Source organism: Notamacropus eugenii, chromosome 1, assembly GCF_028372415.1.
Source record: "Notamacropus eugenii isolate mMacEug1 chromosome 1, mMacEug1.pri_v2, whole genome shotgun sequence".
NCBI classification, from domain to species: domain Eukaryota; kingdom Metazoa; phylum Chordata; class Mammalia; order Diprotodontia; family Macropodidae; genus Notamacropus; species Notamacropus eugenii.
This window is the reverse complement of record NC_092872.1, coordinates 216575516-216593383: the sequence shown is the minus strand read 5'-3', so window position 1 is coordinate 216593383 and position 17868 is coordinate 216575516. Positions and strand designations below refer to the sequence as shown.

The window sequence follows — 17868 nt, the reverse complement described above, 5'->3', positions numbered from 1 at the left end:
GGGGCGCCTTCCAGGCCCAAGGCTGCCCACCGGACCGTAAGCTCCTTGAGGCCTGGGTCCACTTTTGCCTCCGTATCCCCAACGCCGGGCCCACAGCGGGCACCGAATCACCAGGGAAACGTGATCTCTAAGGTGGCGGCTCACGGGCACGGCCGGCCAGGACTGGATCTACGCGGGCGAACGCCTCCGGCGGGGAGAGCCGGGAGGCTCCCCGCAGTCCTGGGGGCAGGGCAGGGCCTCCTCTCCACCCCTTATCCCCAGTCCCGAGGAACAAAAAAAAGGGCAGCTCCAGCAGAGCTGCGAAAGCCAGGGGAGTCGTGAGGCAACCGCACAGCCCAGGGAACAGCTCGAGCTACTGCTGTAACGGCATCCCCAGGCAGTTTGACCTTGAAGCCCTCGCCCCGCCCCCTACGTCATCCCGCCCGCAGCGCCGGTCCGAGAAGGAGCCAATAAGAAGCCCGCGCCCGACGCTATTTCCCCTTTGCGAGGCTTCCCTCTCTTTCTGTGGCCAATCAGATATCGAGGTGGTGGGGTCCAATGGCCGCTACCTAACCTCCTGGAGTATTTAGCCTATCAGTGCTCAACGTGAAGTTCTCCCGCCCTCCAAAGGGGACCGAGGAGGGTCACTTGCGGAAAGGATCCAATCAATGGCTAATAAACAAGAAGCTCTGAAGATCAAAGGGGAAGGGGCGGATCCCAAATGCTAGCAACGCCTCAGGATGAAGGAGCGACGGGTAGATTCACCAATGGAACGCGCACAATTCCGGGACGCGAGGGCGGGGGTGGGGCCATTAAGGCGGCTGCACCAATGGTTGGCTGGGGGGCATGTCCGCGGGGGCCAAGCGGGAGCCGGAGGCCCCGCACTCGCTGGGCCGCGGCTGGAGCCGACACGGCGGTGCCGGGGGGAGGTGGCTGCAGCGGCGGCGACGGCGGCGGTGGCGGCAGGGTTGGGAGCCGCAGCTGGCCCGGGTGGATGGAGCTGGAGGGGCGGGGGGCCGGCGGCGTGGCGGGGGGGCCGACGACTGGGCCGGGGCGGAGCCCCGGGGAGTCGGCGCTGCTGGACGGGTGGCTGCAGCGGGGCGTGGGCCGGGGGGCCGGCGGCGGGGAGGCCGGGGCCTGTAGGCCCCCTGTCCGGCAGGAACCGGAGCCCGACCCGGACTACGAGGCGCTGCCCGCCGGAGCCACTGTCACCACCCACATGGTGGCGGGCGCCGTGGCCGGGATCCTGGAGCACTGCGTGATGTACCCTGTCGACTGTGTCAAGGTGAGCCCCGGACCGGGATCCCCCACCAACACCATCTGGTCCTGACCGGAATCTCGGGCCGGGTCCGAGCCACCCTCCTGGCCGGGACCCGCCTCCGAGATCCCATTCGAACCGAGACCTGATGCAGGGACCTGATTCGAACTGGGGCTGACATCGGAACCGGGCCCGGGACAGAGGTCCACTCTAAAAGGAGACCATCGGTTAAAAGGCCCGAGGTCGGACCTGGGATCTCCAGGTGGATGGAGAAGGAGGGAAGGAGGGGCAGCCAGAAGCGCGTAAGTGGGGGGAGGTGTCTCCCTACCCGCATCACCAGGTGCTGGTGGTTGGGGGTCTTCCCAGTCATTGGGTGGGGAGTGGGTGTCCCCGATGTGTCCTGGGAAGCCCTTTGCCATCTCTGCCATTCCAGATGATGGGAGCAGGAACCAGAGTCTGGGACTTGGCTGCAGCAGAAACTCTTGAGGTGGCATGCTTTTACCCCCCTGTAGGGACGGGAATGAGAAATGCAGCCAGAACTCTGGAGTTCCCCTAGGCATAGTCTGAGGAGGAAGGTGTCCCTTGCCTTAATGCATTGATGTGATGTCCTGAACATGAAAACTGAGCTGGAACCAGAACATTGATAGGTGCAGCTCCAACAGGGGAGGTGGGCAGAGCCTTAAACTGGCAGTGAATTTCTGTGGCCACCAGCCACTGTCCAAAAGCCAGGGTGAAGATGAGGGGAAAATTAGTGTGTTTGAAGCATGTAGATGGAGATCTGGTCTGATTCACTTGAAGGCAAAGTCAGCCCCAGTCAGATGCAGTTCATTACAAAGCAATCTAATGAATTGAAAAGTTAGATATCATGTAGAAAAGAGGCTATGGAAGTGAGTAGATTCCTCCTATTTATTGGTTATGGCTGCTGAAGCAGCAGTCCAGGTGATGAATAAAATGAGGGCAGAATTGGAGGAAACAATGTGGGGGAAGAGTCATAATGCCAAAACAGCAGGGTCTTGAGGCCCAAATACATAATGAAAAATTTCACAGTAGCTGACAAGCTCTTTTCCCTGTGTAATATTCTTTTCCAAATATGAAAATATGATTAAGAGTACACTTTTCTTCTGCTTAAGTGGAGAATTGCATTTTAAAAGTTTATATTGTGGAGGATGCATGGTAAATAGTCTTCTCCTGGGATCTTCTCTTGCTCCAATAGGGTTTCATATTTTCATTTGTAATCTGGATAGAGAAATAAAGAACATGCTTGTTAAAGTTGTATGGATGACAGTAAGTGAACAGGAGTAGCTAGCACTTTGGAAAGTGGTATCAAGTGTGAAACAGAAGATACTGAATGTAACTTTGGTGGAAAAGATTCTCTGCAGATTCTTACTTCTGTGAACTTGAACAAGTTATGTAACCTGTCTGGGTCTCAGTTTCCCCCTCTGTAAAATGAGATTGTTAGACTAGATGATCATTTGAGGTAACTTCCAGCTCAAATTATATGATCTTATGATGCTACAAATGTTAAATATTTTATATAAGCTCAATAAACTGGAGAAATAGAAATGAATGTGTTGAACATTGTCCTGGGAAACCTGGGTGCTAGGCCCAGACCTAATCTATTTATACCACTAACTAGTTGTGTGACCCTAAATGAGTACTTATTATCTTTATCTGTAAAGGATGAAGTGATCTTCAAAATCCTTTCCAACATTCTATGAGCCTAGGAAATTCAGGAGTATCAAACAGGGAACTACAGAAGGACAGAGCAGATAAGGGTCCAGTTGAAAAAAAGATTCAAACCTACAATGAAGTATATTTAGACTAAAGAAGTCAGTAATTGAATGTGAAAAAGTTGGCATGGTCCAACGGTAAAAAAATTGTACTATACTTAGACTACTTCATCTAGCTGAAAGTGTTCTCTATACTGTAAGGAAAGTGTCAGGAAATTAAGAAACAGGCCAAGGAAGGGCAGCGAAAATCGTTGCATGATTCAGAAAATTACTAAAATGAATGACTCTGAAATGAGATTAGTTTTTCACAAGCAAACTGAGCCTGCTTCAAATGAGGTGTCACCTTGCAAGAGTAGTGCTGCCAGTTAATGTTGCCACTGCTCAGAACAGACTTCTCCAAGAATAGCTGTCAGATCCCTCTGTCCTTTGGAACGCCCTCCTGGGTGCAAAATCTGGGAACTGAGAGGTTGTCCTGTCATTCGAGGGAAACCTGGTCACCATTGTAGCTATTAGGGCTGAGTAAGACTGTTTGAAGATGATAACAGTAATGAAGTTGGTTTTCTTGTACAGCCCAGAAACCAACCCTGAAGACAGCTTCCAGGCGGAGGTCCCTGAAAGCTTTAAGCAATGACAGGACCTGTGGAATAAGGGTATAGAGCGCAAGGTGATTGCTGAAGGAGAGTGCGCTTGTTCAGATGGATGGATTCTAGAATTTAAAAAAAGTCTCACTACTCGATACTTTTATCTGGTTGGTTTGGAGAAAAGTCCTCAGGAAAGTTTACTGTCTTCAAGCAGACAAAGGCTATTTTAAGTAGATTCATTTTTTTTCTTTTCCACTAGTGCTAGATCTTAAGTTACTGGAGAGAAGTAGGTTAAACATAGATAACATTTTGTGAGCGGGTGTTAGATCCTATTACAGACATGGAAATGCAGTTCTCTTCCTTTCTCTTAGAAGCTTGCCCTGACAACTCTCCCAGAAGATTCATTACAAATGGAAAGGGAAAAGCAGAAGGGGAACAGCCCTCTGCCCACACATCCTTACCCCACAACGATAGAAGACATTCGCAGCAACTCTGTAACTGAAAGTTGTCACTTCCTCTTGGCATCCAAACCTGCACAACCCTCAGATAGATGCCTTATCAAGATCAGGACAGCTTGAAATCTCCTTAGGAGGGTCATGAACCAGAGATACCCAGCCTTGTTGTGCCACAGTCATAGCAGGGCAGAACCAGACATACCACTTACAACCCTGTAATTTAACAGTTAAAGGGTGTGTGATTTGGGTGTAGAAACCAAATGGGGAGGTCAGACTACTTGGCCTCCAAATCCTATAAGCCTTTTGGCCTAAGAAGCGCTGGTTTCCATCTCTGTCTCCAGAATCGGTATACATTTGATTAGTGGGGCCCCAGATGTTCATCCTAGCCCCATAGCCTCCCTAACATCATCTGGGCAAATGCTTACCCCATCTTCCTGCTTTTGGGAGTTCTAGGGAAATGAACACTGGCTTAGAGTAAGAAAGCCTGAGTTCAAATCCTACTGTTCTGTGTAACCATGTCTTCCCTGCCCCTTAGTACTGGATGAAATGACCTCTAATGGAAGTAGCATTCATAGAGGTTGTTCATCAGCCTGCTAAGAATCGATCTCAGTTTAGATGAACATACACCAAAAATGTTGTCCAATAGCATGGGGAAAGACCTGTGCAAAGATTAGCTAGAGGAGGGAGAGGCATCATGGTGAGACAGAAAGATAGTGGATGTAGAATCTAAGAGCCCAAGTTCTAATTTTATCACTATGACTTGTATGATCATGAGCAAGTCACTTGTACCCATGTGCCTAGGTTACTCTCTAGGTGTCAGTTTCCTCACTTAGACTAGATCATCTCAAAGGTTCTTCTAGCACTAAATCTATGATCTTAGGACCCATCCTGTCCAAATCCTGGATTCTCTTATAATTGTGCTAACAGGTTAAGAAGGAAGACACAAAAATCTCCCCTGTATATACTGAAGGTTGATATAGTGGTGTGCCTGGAGGCAGAAGCTGACAAGTTCCTCCTGACTCCAAATATACATAATATGTACTTAAAGTCCTAAGAATTTGGCTTTCTACTCGTGGTATTCTAGGCATTCAAAATTTTTACATGTCTTATTCAGTCTAAAAAAATACTTGTTCTTTTAACAAAAGAACAAATCCAGTTAAATTCAGCAGCAGGGTTATTAAGTTAAATAACAAGGTTATTCATTCATAGTCTGAAGATATCCAATGAAATTACTTCAAGTCATCATAAATATGATTGAGTCCATTGTCTGAATCTGTTCATTCTGAGATTAAGAAGCAGGGGGGCAAACTGGAGTTAGGAAAATCTGGGTTCAGATTCCACTCAGTATAACTATTTGTGTGACCATAGGCAAATCAGTTAAATTCTCTGAGGTCTGACTTTCTCATCTGTGAAGTGAGAATAGTAGTGGTAACTGCGTCTTAGAGTAACTGTGAGCCCTTAATGGGATAACATGTAAGGCACTTTGTAAATCTTAAAAATACTATGCAAATTTCAGCCCCAGGGAGATCCCAATTGGTGAGAATAAGGAAACTTTCCCTGCAGCGTTCGAATTACTGAAATGATCACTTCATAGTCCCATTGGGCTTGAACCAGTCACCATATTTTACATAACTAAAACTTTGAGGAATGAAAATTTAAATATATGTCACCGTTTCAGGAGATTCATTACTCACACTAATGGGGCCTCACCTGGGTTAGGGTTCCATGTAGTGGCTTTGAGTACAGTACTAACCAAGGTGGTTTTCCTCTGAGGGGCCAGGAACCACTTCCACATTGAACTCTTTAAAGCTCTGTCAAAGCCTTTGCTTGGAGAGGCCTTCCTTCATTTTCATGAGAGCTTGGTCTTTTTTAGCCACTAGTTTGCATAGCCACATTCATTGAGCAGTTTTCTTAGATTCTAAATGAGTCTACTGAGCAAGTGTCTACATTCATCAGAATGAGCCTTTTGAATGGGGTTTAGGTGCAGATTTAGAGTTATTGAAATAAATCAGTTTACTTATACTCTGATTTCTTTTCCTCTGTTTTATTGGTAAAAATTCCTCAAAGATAGATTACCCAAGTGAAAGATTGACTCCAGCAAGAATTAATGAGTTTTAGAAATCTTCCCCTCCCCACCCCTCAGCTCATGACCTGCAGAGAGGGGATATAATGGAAGGAGTACTGAATGTGGAAGCCAGTTCTGAGCACTTAACCTGTGTGACACTTGGGTTCTTCATCTGTAAAGTGAAAAGGCTAGACCTGGTGAATTCCAGGTTCCCTTCCAGCTCTCTATCTTATCCAGTGATCCAGTGACCTCTTATTTCCATTAACACTATTTTATACTTATTTTTGGGTAGGTGTCAGATTTTGATCATCCTTTTTCATCTTGTTCACCAGTAACCATGTTTCCTCTGTGCCAGTTAGCTATTTAGGCTGCTAATAGTTCTTCCTTTGGGTGGTCTGAAAGATTGGTAAATATGTTTATTTGTGTTTTCCTTGGAAAATAACAATGACTTATTGTGGTAGATAGGTCAGTATATCTTTATATAATCCTCTGGGATTCCACCCCTCTAGCTTTCAGCCATATCTGTAGTGACTATCCATTGGAAAGGACTGCAGAGGAACGTGGATTGCTGAGTGCTCTCATTAGTGACCAGTTAATCTAGCCTCCCATGGACTCCAGTTGCTTACTGTGGTGATAGAACTTTTGGATTACACTGAACTCACACAAAGGGTCAGCTCTTTGGATCCAGCTGAGTCCAGGGATTTGAAGAATAGGGAAAAGGAGCTAGATTTTAAGATGTTGCAGCTTTAAACAGAGTACCATATTCAGGCATAATTTGACTTACTGATAAATGTAACTGGTACCTTTTGAATCAGTATTGCCACAATTATACAATGAAAGAATTATGTTGATGCCAGGTCCACATATTATTTCATGTTTTCAAGTCAACACCACAAACATTTATTTAATGACTTCCGTGTGTTGGGCCCTGAGGGGAATAGAAGGTGATCGAGATATGGTTCCTGGCCTCCAGGCATTTACTTATAACACACAGATGAACAGGCAGTGGTTTGGGTTACAGAATGCTCTTCAGAAGAGTACCTGCCAAGAGGATATTGTGGTCTGCAAGGGTTTTTCAAGTAAGATTAACTTCTTAACTTATACTTACCAATGGATTCTTACCAATGGTGAATGGCATTTTCTACCACATTTTTGGTTCAGTAATGGCCCATATGACAACTATTGGAATCCTTGTTTTCCAGGGCTTATTCTGTCTCCTGAGACCACTTTGGCATATGGCCAGCTAGTAACAGAAACTTCAGTTCAACCTTCATTGCACAAAATCCTAGAATGTGAGAGCTGGGAAGGATCTGAGAGGCCATCTAGTCCAACTGTACACCACAGGCATCCCCACACTAACACACCCAACAGAGGCTCAGTCAGCCTCTACTTGAAAGAATTCAAGAAAAGAGACCATAGCCCCTCCTGAGATCCAGCTCCAGGATGCCTTTTAGGCAACTTTTCCCCATTGCTCCTGATTCTGTCTTCTGGGACCAGGCAGATTAAGTGGAATCCCTCCCCCACACAACACCTCTTCAGATGATTGAAGACAGTTGTCATGGCCTCTCTGAGGCTTTTTTAGGCCAAATATGCCCAGTTCCTGCAACTGATCTTCAGGTGACATGGACCTGAGGCACTTTGCCAACATGGGATGCCCTTCTCTGGAGTGTCTCCATCTTATAAATGTTCTTCAGCTGTGGTAACTAGAACTAAATTAATACCCTGGCTGATAAAGGCCTAGAGTACAGTGGGGCCATCACCTCCCTCTTCTTGGAAGCTCAGCCTCTTTTAATGCAGCCTGAGATCACATCTTTTTGTCTCCTTCATCACAATACTGGCTCATCAAGCTCACAGTCCACTAGAACCCCCAGATCTTTTTCAGAATAACTACCCTCTAAACCTCTTCCAACCTGTACTGGTGAAGCTGATTTTTTATCCTCAAGGATAAGACTTTACATTTATCCATATTTCCTCTTGGTGGAGCCAGTCCAGTACTCCCACCTGTTGAATCCTGACTTTGTCTAGTCATCCTTTTTAGCTTTGTGTGATCTGAAAATGTGATGAGCATGCCACCTATATCACTGATAAAAATGTTCAACAGGACCACACACAGATCCCTTGGGTACTCTGTCGGAGACTTAACTCATCTTTGAGTCCAGCCATCCAACCACGTCAGAATCTGATTCTGGTCTAATCCATGTTTCTCCATCTTCTTCTCTGTGAGAATGGTATGAGATACTTTACTGTCTAGAATTGGTTTCTAGGTAAATGTAAACCACTTTTAGAGTTTCAGGAAAGCGTGGTTTCCAAGTAAACCATAGTCCTACGTGTCCTTTCTCCTTCTATAAAACAAGGTAGGACTTCCATATCTGCCAGAACAGTTCCTTGTAAACCAGATTGCCAGCTTGAGCCCATGGTTCCAACCCCAGAGAATCTAAGACATCTTGCTGCTTGTGAAAACTATTAGCCATTCTGTCATTTTATGGCTTAATGTGTGGGCAGGAACTAGGTGCTAGATAAGTATTTGTCAGATTGAACTGGAAACCCGTTTTGTAGAAGAGCTCTCAGATAACTTGAGTTTATTTGGATATCAAGTATCTAATTCAGTGGAGGCTGGAGGAAACTTCCCTCTCTGAATTGCAGGGAGTCTCTTTTTGCTCTCATGTGTATAGTTCATTTTGAGATTCCCCTAAGGGACGAATCTATAAATCTAGAGCCATGCTGTGTTCAAGGGGAGTAATGGTATTCCACCCTCTGGCTTACAACTGGCTAGTGCAAGAGTGGACACAGGAGCCAAATTTCACTCCTGAAGATCAGTAGTGATGGGCATGGCATGATGTCATGTGGAAGGCCCTTCTATTTTCAGGGAACCTTTGTGTGTTTTGGGGCTGGGGGAGGATTCCTAATTCTCTGACATCATTAACGTCATTCTTCTGTGATTTCAGACGCGGATGCAGAGCCTACAGCCAGACCCAGCTGCTCGATACCGAAATGTGTTGGAGGCCCTGTGGAGAATTGTGCGAACCGAAGGCCTGTGGAGGCCCATGCGGGGGCTGAACATCACTGCAACGGGTGCCGGGCCTGCCCATGCCCTGTATTTTGCCTGCTATGAAAAGTTAAAAAAGACATTGAGTGATGTAATCCATCCTGGGGGCAATAGCCATATTGCCAATGGTATTGATCCTTCCTGTGCTGCAATCCCACCCCACCCCCAACCTTTTCTTTGGTCTTTTTGCTGCTCTCTACATTTAACTGCTTCAAAACATTTTTGAACTGAAGCTTTGGGCAAGATTAGACCAGATGCCCCATTGGCTTCAACAGCACTCCTAGTATTCCTTCCTCTTCCCTGCACTCCATGTTCCTTTGTCATGGAGTCATGCTCATGGGGGACATTCATGGAATGACCTATCTCCACATCATTCCTTAGATAGGCAGTTGTCATGTCTCATGGGCACAGTGCCTAGCACACAGAGCAGGTCCTCAATAGATATTTATTGACTGTGACTAGGAAGTAGAAGCTACTTCCTATTAGATATTCAGAGGAACAGAAAGACTAGAGGTTAAATGTCCTGAACAATGAGATGAGTCTTCAAGTTTTTGGAACAGGTGTCAAAACAGTTTATAGGACGGGTAAGGTAGTAAGAGGCATGCAAGTTGTGTGAAAGCAAGAACTGTGGGGCATGAAGGGGATGAGGCAGGTTAGGCTGGAGCTTTAGCGTGTGCCCCCAGTTTAAGAGTTGATTGTGGCATATGCTAAGGAGGTTGTGGTTTGAGGGGTGAAGGAGATCTAGAAATGGGGGCTACATGCTCAGGAAGCTGCAAGGTGAGTCCTTTTCCTTTGTGAACTCACGGTGACCCTGTAAGGTCACATCCCTGCATGACTCACCTCCCTCTATCCTTGTTCAGACAATGGAACCAGCTCTCGGGCAGCTCTTGTAGCTGTCTGCAGGGGTCACAAGCTGCTTCAGTTCTTAAAAAGGTCTTTTCCTGGCACATTTTTGGGTAGTATTCATTGACTCTCTCTGGGCCTCTAGACTTTTGGCAATGCCCAGAGGTATCCTTCCCATAGTATACATTGGCATGTTCTTGTTAAGTTGGTAGGATCATCCAAATCTAAATTTTAAAGGCTGTTGATTTCTGATTTCTTGCCTTGGTATAGCCTTGATTTCATTTTTCTCTCCTCTGATCAGCACACTGGATGACTTTTGGGACACAGTGATTGGTGTTTGGTGGGTCCTACTTCATCTTAGGACCTCAGTAATAATGATAGCTCACAGCAACATATAGTTATATGTATAGATAGTTCTTTTTAAAGTTTGCAGAGCACTTTTGTTATTCCCCTCATTTTATGACTAGAAGGGTTAAGTCAATTACTCAGGGCCACAAAGTTAGTAAGAGTCAGAGGTGGGGTTTAAAACCAGGTCCTCCTGACTCCAGCTCCAGCACTCTGCTCACCCTCTCCTGGCCTCACATGTGGCAGTTATTTTCTTATTTACAGGTGCAGCAGGGTGTGTAGCAACATTACTCCATGATGCGGCCATGAATCCAGCAGAAGGTAACAATTTTCCCACCTTTCTCCCTGAATAGGGAGTTGGTCTCTGCTCTTCTGGACTCCCTTGGTTTCTTAAGGGGAAGAGAGCTGGTGGGATCTCAGTCTTCCACACCCTAATTGCACCTTAGGTCCCAAAGGGACCACTCCCTCATGTTCTCTGCTTGGTGGGGCCATTACACGATGTGTTTCCCTGCATCATTAAGGGGGTGGGGATCTTCAATAGGAAAAGGGCTGGGCTTTGTAGAGCCTACTTACATGTGTGGGGAACAGGCCCAGGTTCGAGCATCCTTGGAACTCCAGGAGTATCCTGCTATTTTTTTCCAATGAAAAGTAAAGATAAAGTCTGGATTCCTTTTCTTAGAGGAATATGCTTTAACCCCTCAGTCAGGGGGTCAGTAGGGAACAGAGGCAACCATGTAACTATAAATAAATGGGGCTTGTCTTTGTCACATTTGGGTTTACCTTGTGTTGCTGTAGCTCCTTACTTGCTTGGGCCAAAGCTAGGTGGTGGGAATCTGCAGAGCTCAGCAACTGATGAAAGGTCAGAAGCCACACAGAGACATAGCTCCCCTGGCATTCTCTCCCTGGGCAGGGGGAGGTGCTCTGATATCAGAGTTAAGTTCTCTGGCTAACTGCTCTTTTCCTTTTGGTACCAGTGTTCCTTCATGCAGCTTCTCCAGGAGGGAAGTAGTCTCTGTATTCAGAGTTAGCCGTTCTTGTATCTGGAGAAGGGATTGGGAATGTTAGGTCTGTGTTTATTATTATTATTGTTGCCAATAATAATAATATCTTATATAGCACTTAATTATTACAAAGCTCTTTACTTACTGTTTGCCATTGATCCTTACAACAGTGCTCTGAGGTAGGTAGTTAAGTAGTAACCCCATTTTGCAGCTGAGAAAACTGAAGCTCAGAGACTATGATATACCCAAGCTAGTAAGAGATGGAGCTAGGTCCTGAGCCCAGGTCCAGTGATCCTTCACTGCAAAGCCTTTGTTGCCTCTGGGACCATGCTTCCCCTACATTTCCACTTTGGATGTGGGTAAATATCAGGGAGAACAGGAATTGTTCTCCGCAAGGCAGCTTAGTCTTAAGACATAAAGTCCATGAACATTAAGGATGTTTTAATTGACCTATAAGTATCTGTAAGACATCCAGTTAGAACTGAGTGAAGGATCTATCCTGTCCTCATCCCCCACTCTCAGTCTATCTTTCCAGAATTGGTAGCTTATCCATCTCTGTTTTTCTTCTCTTTCATTGGCTGATCTGCTGGCTTGGGAATCTGAACCTGGACACCGCCACTCCTGGGTTGGTCACCTCCCTTCTTCTTTGGCCATCACCAGTGGTCAAACAGAGGATGCAGATGTACAACTCACCATATCATCGAGTGACAGACTGTGTTCGTGCAGTGTGGCAGAATGAAGGGGCTGGCGCCTTTTACCGCAGCTACACCACCCAGTTAACCATGAATGTCCCTTTCCAAGCCATTCACTTCATGACCTACGAATTCCTGCAAGAGCACTTTAACCCACACAGACAGTACGACCCCAGCTCCCACGTCATCTCTGGAGCTTGTGCAGGAGCTGTAGCTGCTGCCCTTACTACCCCTTTGGACGTTTGCAAAACACTGCTCAACACCCAGGAATCCTTGGCTTTGAACTCAAATATTAGTGGACATATCACAGGCATGGCTAGTGCCTTCAGGACGGTGTACCAGGTAGGCGGGGTGACCGCCTACTTCCGAGGGGTGCAGGCCAGAGTCATTTACCAGATCCCCTCCACGGCCATTGCATGGTCTGTGTATGAGTTCTTCAAATACCTGATCACCAAGCACCAGGAGGAGCGAAGGGCTGGGAAATGAGGTGGCGTCATCCCAGGGCTCAGTACTGCCCTGCTCCTTCTGCCCTGTCACCACTTCCGGCTCACGTCAGAGGGGAGGTGGAAAAGGCTTTTCTGAGGCCGTGGGTGTTGTCGCCAACGCCACTTCTTGCCAGTACCTGTTGCAGCTCTCCTGCCTTTCCTTGCCCACAGAGCTCCCCTCAAGGAAGGGCAGTGCTGCACACAGCCGCACAACATCCACAATGTCTCGTTCGTCATCTTTGGCCAGGTGTCTCGCTCCAGATCAGAGAGCAAAAAGTCGAGCTCCTTCTCCTGGTTCCCAATAAAGAGGCTTCTTTAAATTAAGTGGTTTTGTTGGGTTTGTCTTACAGAAGGAAGTAAAAAGCAGTGATTTAAAGGGGCCTTGAATCTTCCTAGCATTCTCTTCTTCCTCGGGTTGTTGTTGGTTTGGAGGGGAGAACTGTGTGCAGGCCTTACCACTTGTCTCCCATCCCTAGAGGAATAGTGTGACGCTGGAGAGTTCCTGGGGCTTGGCGGGTCTGATTTTTAGTCCTTCACAACTCCTGCAATAAAAGTTTCATTTTGTCTTTCATGTTAAGGTATTTGCAAGAACTTAAATTTTATAATGAAACTTGGAAGTTTCTCTGGGAAGAGAGTTGTACAGTAACAGGGGCTTTGTGTATTTACATCCACATACTTTTATGTAGTACCCAGCCTGGGAGGAGCTGAACTTTTTAATTCAGATAATACCTAAGTGCCATCAGGTAGTTCCTCAGTTCTTGTTATATTCTGACCTGGATGCTTGGTAACGCAAATTAAATATTTGACCTGCCTTCTGGAGTCCAGCTATATAGGATGTGGGAAATTTGAGGAGCCAAACTCTTGGCTTAGTTCTTTCAAATTCACTATATTTGGCCCTGTCAACCAGGAGAAAGGGTTTTCTGCCTATCCTGACTCACTCTATGGACGAAGATGAAAAGGACCTATTTGTCCTAAGGGCATTCTTTTGATATCCTTCCAAAGCTTAATTTAAGGCATATTCTCCCCATAAATTTAAGTGAAAAGGGAAGAGAAGATGATAAAAACTCCAATAAGTGGCCACAGGAGTTTTACTTATTTATGTGTTGACAAGAATGTGATGCTAGAGACCTGAGAGGTGACTCTTGAGGATTTGCCATGGGGATGGTGCCAAGGGAGCACCAGGTACCTAGTCCCAAGTGGCTGTGTGAGCATATGATCAAATTGGAAAATGAAAAAAAAATGGGATTCTTTGTTTTAGAGAAGGGGATCTTAACCTTTTTTATGCCATGGATCCCTTTGGCACTTTATAAAATCTACGGAGCCCCTCTTAGAATATGGTTTTTGAATGCATAAAAAGACACAACTAAAAAGGAAACCAATAATATTGGAATAGTTATCAGTTAAGTTCATGGGCCCCAGTTCTGGAGAACTCCTAGTCTAGAGGGACTCAACTTTATTTGTCCCTACCCTTAAAAAAGGTAGAGATTCATCCTGTGCCTAGTATATAATGTGAGTTTAGAGGGGTGGTTACAGAAAGATTGTGGAGGTAGAATTAGTGAAAACTTGAAAACTGGTTGGACGAGGAAGAGTGAGGAATTATGTATGACTTGAGGTTGAAAACCTAGGTACTACCCTTCACATATTGTTATGTATTAGGAAGAGGGTGAGTTTGGGGAGATCATAGTATCCTAGATTTTTAACTGGAAAGGACCAACCTCCTTATTTTACAGGTAAGGAAACTGAGGGGCAGAGAGGTTAAGTGATCTACCGAGGGTCACACAGTAAGTTAAAGGCAGGATTTGAATACAGATCTTCCAAGAACTCCAAGTCTGGTGCCCTATTATCTACACCATGCTGGCTCTGCTAATAAGTTCAATCATATTCTACCCTGGTCAGACAAAATATGAAGTATTGTGTTCAAATGATTTTTAAAATGGATCTATAATCAAATTTTTTGTTATTGTGAACTTGCCAAACATCAACAAACATGAACATTTCTAGATACACAGAAGAAAAAGGATTGTACCTAAATCCATGAGTCTCTATTATGAACAGCTTATTTAAAAATATATACATTAATTATGTATATATATATATAAATTATATATTTAAGTTAACATCTTAGTTTCAACAAGCAAAAAAAAAATGGTCACAGAACTCTTTTTCTAGGTTCAGAAGTGACCCTGTAACCTTCAGTTGTTGAGGGATTCATGCATTAAAGTTTTGAATAGGAAACCAGCTTATGTGCTTTTGGGCCGCGGCACTACTGTGTCCATATCCAGAATATGATGGTATCACAAAGGCTAAGGGATAGCATGAAATAATGGTGCAGAAAGTCTCAGTGTCAAGAACTTCAAGTCCCTCTTCTGATACATACTGGCTGAGTGACCTGGGCAAGTCATTTAACCTTACAGAGCTCTAAGCAAATCTCTTTTTCAGAACAGTTGCCTATTTGCATTGGTGAAAGTATTTTCTGAGTTTCCATACTGGGTATTCTCTATACCAGTGAAATTTTAGATCCAGACCCACAACCTCCCCAGCCCTCCCCTAAAAGAAGGGTGGGATGCAAGAAGGTGAACTGTTATTGTTGGGATTATTTTTAAAGGTGAGTAACAACTTCAGAACGAAGTTTAGTTCTGGCCTACCACTGGGACATAGGTTTACCTCAACCAAAAAGTGTCTTGTTAGCTCTAGGTTGTCCCCAGAACTGAGCTTTTCCTGGGAAGCCGTATTAGTCATGGAGGTTTTTGGGTGTCCAATACCAGTCAGTCAACAGATAGTTAGCGAGTGCCTTCTACATAGCCAAGATCTTGCAGTGGAGAATCAAAGATAAGAATGAGTCCCAATTCATGCTCCTGAGGAGTGGATCAGACCAACATTCTTTACAGTATTGCAGAGCAATAGAAGGCTAAATAATAAAAGAGTTTTAGAGAAGGAGAGGTGAAGAGAAGGTGGGCTAGTTAGAAAAGACCTCATTGGAGAAGGCAGGATTTTAGCTGGGCCTTGAAGGGTGGAGAAGACTTGGAGAGACAGAGAAGATGAAGGGTACAAGGGAGAAAGGTGAGGGAGGGAGATACATAAAGAGAATGGTGGGAATAGAGGTACAGAGGCTAGAATTAATACATTCTCCTCAGGGAACCAGCTTAATTATCTTCCTTGTTGGGAAGTTGTGGGTAAGTGTAGCTACATAGAATTTTAGATTGATTACAGAAACATGGAATCAGTGTTAAAATAAGCCCCAGAGGCCATTTATATCTACTTCCCTTCCAATGCAAGAATCCCTTCTGTAACATTGTTAAAAGGCAGCTAGGTGGTGCAGTGGATAGACTGAGTCAGGAAGGCCTGAGTTCATGTCTAGACTCAGAAACTTCCTGGGTAAGTCACTGCCACTGGAGAAGGAAATGGCAAACCACTCCAGTATCTTTGCCAAGAAAATCTCATGGACGGAAAAGTCATGAAAAGTCAGAAATGACTAGACAACAATAACAACAGTATTGCTAAAAAATAGTCATTCAGCCTCTGTTTCTACTTTCTGTGATAGAGAGATCCCTACTTTTTAAAAGGTAGTGTCTTCCAGTGGCCATCTATCATTATTACAAAATTATTTCTAATATTGGGCCAAAATCCACCTCCCTGTAATTCACACCAATTGTTCCTATTTTTGTTCTCTTGAATCACACAGTAAGTACACTCTCTTCCATGTGAGAGCCCTTCAAATATAATATTTCAAGACAGCTATTATGTTATTGTAGGGTGAGGCCTGATTATGAAGAAACTTGAAAGCTAGGGCAGGGCAGTTTAGACTTGACGATCGTTAAGCAGCAATTGTAGCTTCTTGAGCAAGGAGTGACATGATGAAAATATTTTGGGAACGTTGATCGGGGAGTATGATACAAGATGGATCAGAATGGAAGAAACTTTGACTAGGGCACTGTTGCAATGATTCAGGAGAGACTATTCCAAAAAGACTTTGAAGGAAAAATTAACAGGTTTTGATGATGGATTAGTCTTATTTGGGCATTCAATCCCGATCAGTGCCTTGCCTCATTATTTACTTATTTCATCTGGGTATTGTCTTCAACTCAATTAAGAACAAGAATTGTCTCCTACTTCTCACATTCCCCCCTCCAGCAGCTAATTCCAAATTTTGTGCGTATGTTCAATAAAGACTTGCTGGATGACAAATTAACACAGGGTATGAGGGAGGGGGAAAGTCATAGAGAACTTGGAGATCTCTAACCTGAATGGTGGGAAGAATCTGCACCATTGACAACATTGAGGAAGTTATGATGGGAAGCCAGTTTCTAGGACAAGATGATGAATTTGTGAACAGCCACACTGAGTTTGAGATAAAAGCAGGGCGTTGTAGTATATATATGACTCAAGAATAGGTGGAAGGTCAGGGCTAGAGATAAGGTTGTAGAATCATTTACACAGAAATAATCACTGAGGCAAAAAAAAAAAAATTAGGAGCTCTCTGAAGAAAGTGTATAGTGAAAGGCAAGAGACCTGAGAATCTTCGAGGATGCCCACAGTTCCAAGACATGGAAGGAGGAAGAGGAATCCATACAGGGGACTGAAGAGGGATTGAGGAGTGAATATCTGCCCTCAGAATGATCTTTCCTTCCCGATGTCTTCTAGTCCACTACAAATTGGTAGGAGGCTGAACCTCTTGAGATTATGAGCCTCCCAGAGTTGGCCTAGAATCAAACCAACTCCCAGAGTTGTGGACCACTGACACTTTTACTGTGGCACGTGAATAAAAATTAACAAAAATCAACCCTATCAGTACACACACATGAAAGAAGGATCTCTGGTTTACCACCCACCAAGAGTGGTAATCTCTTGATATGCAAAGCCTGCTGCCCACTAAGAGGCTCTGGAAATCTGGAATAAAGAAACTGATGAGTCACTGAGGGTTTTCCCCTTGCAGCCAACAGTTGAAAGCTCTAATTGGGTGTGGGACAGGAGCCCTGCCCTTAATATCTCCAACATAATTCTTCATTTAAGAGGTAAGCTTCACCTCTGGGTGATGCCTGCCGCTGTAGTGGTTCCAAGCTGGGTTTAATGGATTAACAATGATGACTTCTCAGACTTTGGGCAACAATGGTGTGATCCAAATGAAGAGTTGGGAACAAGCAAGCTGTACTCAGAGAATGTCAACAAAGAAAGGGAGATTCTCTTGATGAAATGAAGGAGTGGACATTGTGTTGTGAAGGTCAGACTGACTTTGGATTTCATGGGATGGATTCTTCTGTAGGAAAGCAAAATCATGGAAATAATTCAGGAAGACTCCTCTAATAGCCATTGGGAGGCTAGGGCCACTTTCCAGATGAGATGTTATCAGGGTGGTAGTAGAATGATGGAAGTGGGAGGTGAGGGGAAGGG

At 44.9% G+C, this 17868-nt stretch overlaps 1 protein-coding gene and 1 long non-coding RNA gene across 6 annotated transcripts in view; one reads left to right on the top strand and one right to left on the bottom strand.

Moving 5' to 3' along the window:
• The first annotated feature begins 515 nt into the window (after positions 1-515).
• Positions 516-12804, top strand: SLC25A28 (solute carrier family 25 member 28). 5 transcript variants are annotated; one of them, XM_072627079.1, is made up of 5 exons: positions 520-734; positions 8170-8296; positions 9014-9242; positions 10567-10623; positions 11964-12804. In XM_072627079.1, exons 2-5 carry the CDS (start codon positions 8294-8296, stop codon positions 12479-12481), a joined length of 807 nt encoding a protein of 268 aa, XP_072483180.1. In that variant the 5' UTR covers positions 520-734; positions 8170-8293; the 3' UTR covers positions 12482-12804. The 5 variants fall into 5 exon arrangements, with proteins under 5 accessions (XP_072483164.1, XP_072483180.1, XP_072483147.1 ...); XM_072627071.1 differs by lacking the exon at positions 520-734 and adding an exon at positions 1192-1264; XM_072627063.1 differs by lacking the exon at positions 8170-8296 and having other exon boundaries at positions 516-734.
• LOC140516117 (uncharacterized) overlaps positions 9325-17868 on the bottom strand; it is a 40841-nt gene continuing 32297 nt past the window's right edge. Inside the window, exon 3 of the long non-coding RNA XR_011971294.1 lies at positions 9325-11342. This is a non-coding gene — a long non-coding RNA (uncharacterized lncRNA). The remainder of the gene's footprint in view (positions 11343-17868) is intronic.

Excerpts from the sequence above, each read along its gene's own strand:
- SLC25A28 (XM_072627046.1), top strand. The coding sequence starts at position 974 with ATGGAGCTGGAGGGGCGGGGGGCCGGCGGCGTGGCGGGGGGGCCGACG. Across the intron at positions 1,265-9,013 it reads ACCCTGTCGACTGTGTCAAG|ACGCGGATGCAGAGCCTACA; the intron begins GTGAGCCCCGGA and ends CTGTGATTTCAG. Across the intron at positions 10,624-11,963 it reads GGCCATGAATCCAGCAGAAG|TGGTCAAACAGAGGATGCAG; the intron begins GTAACAATTTTC and ends GGCCATCACCAG.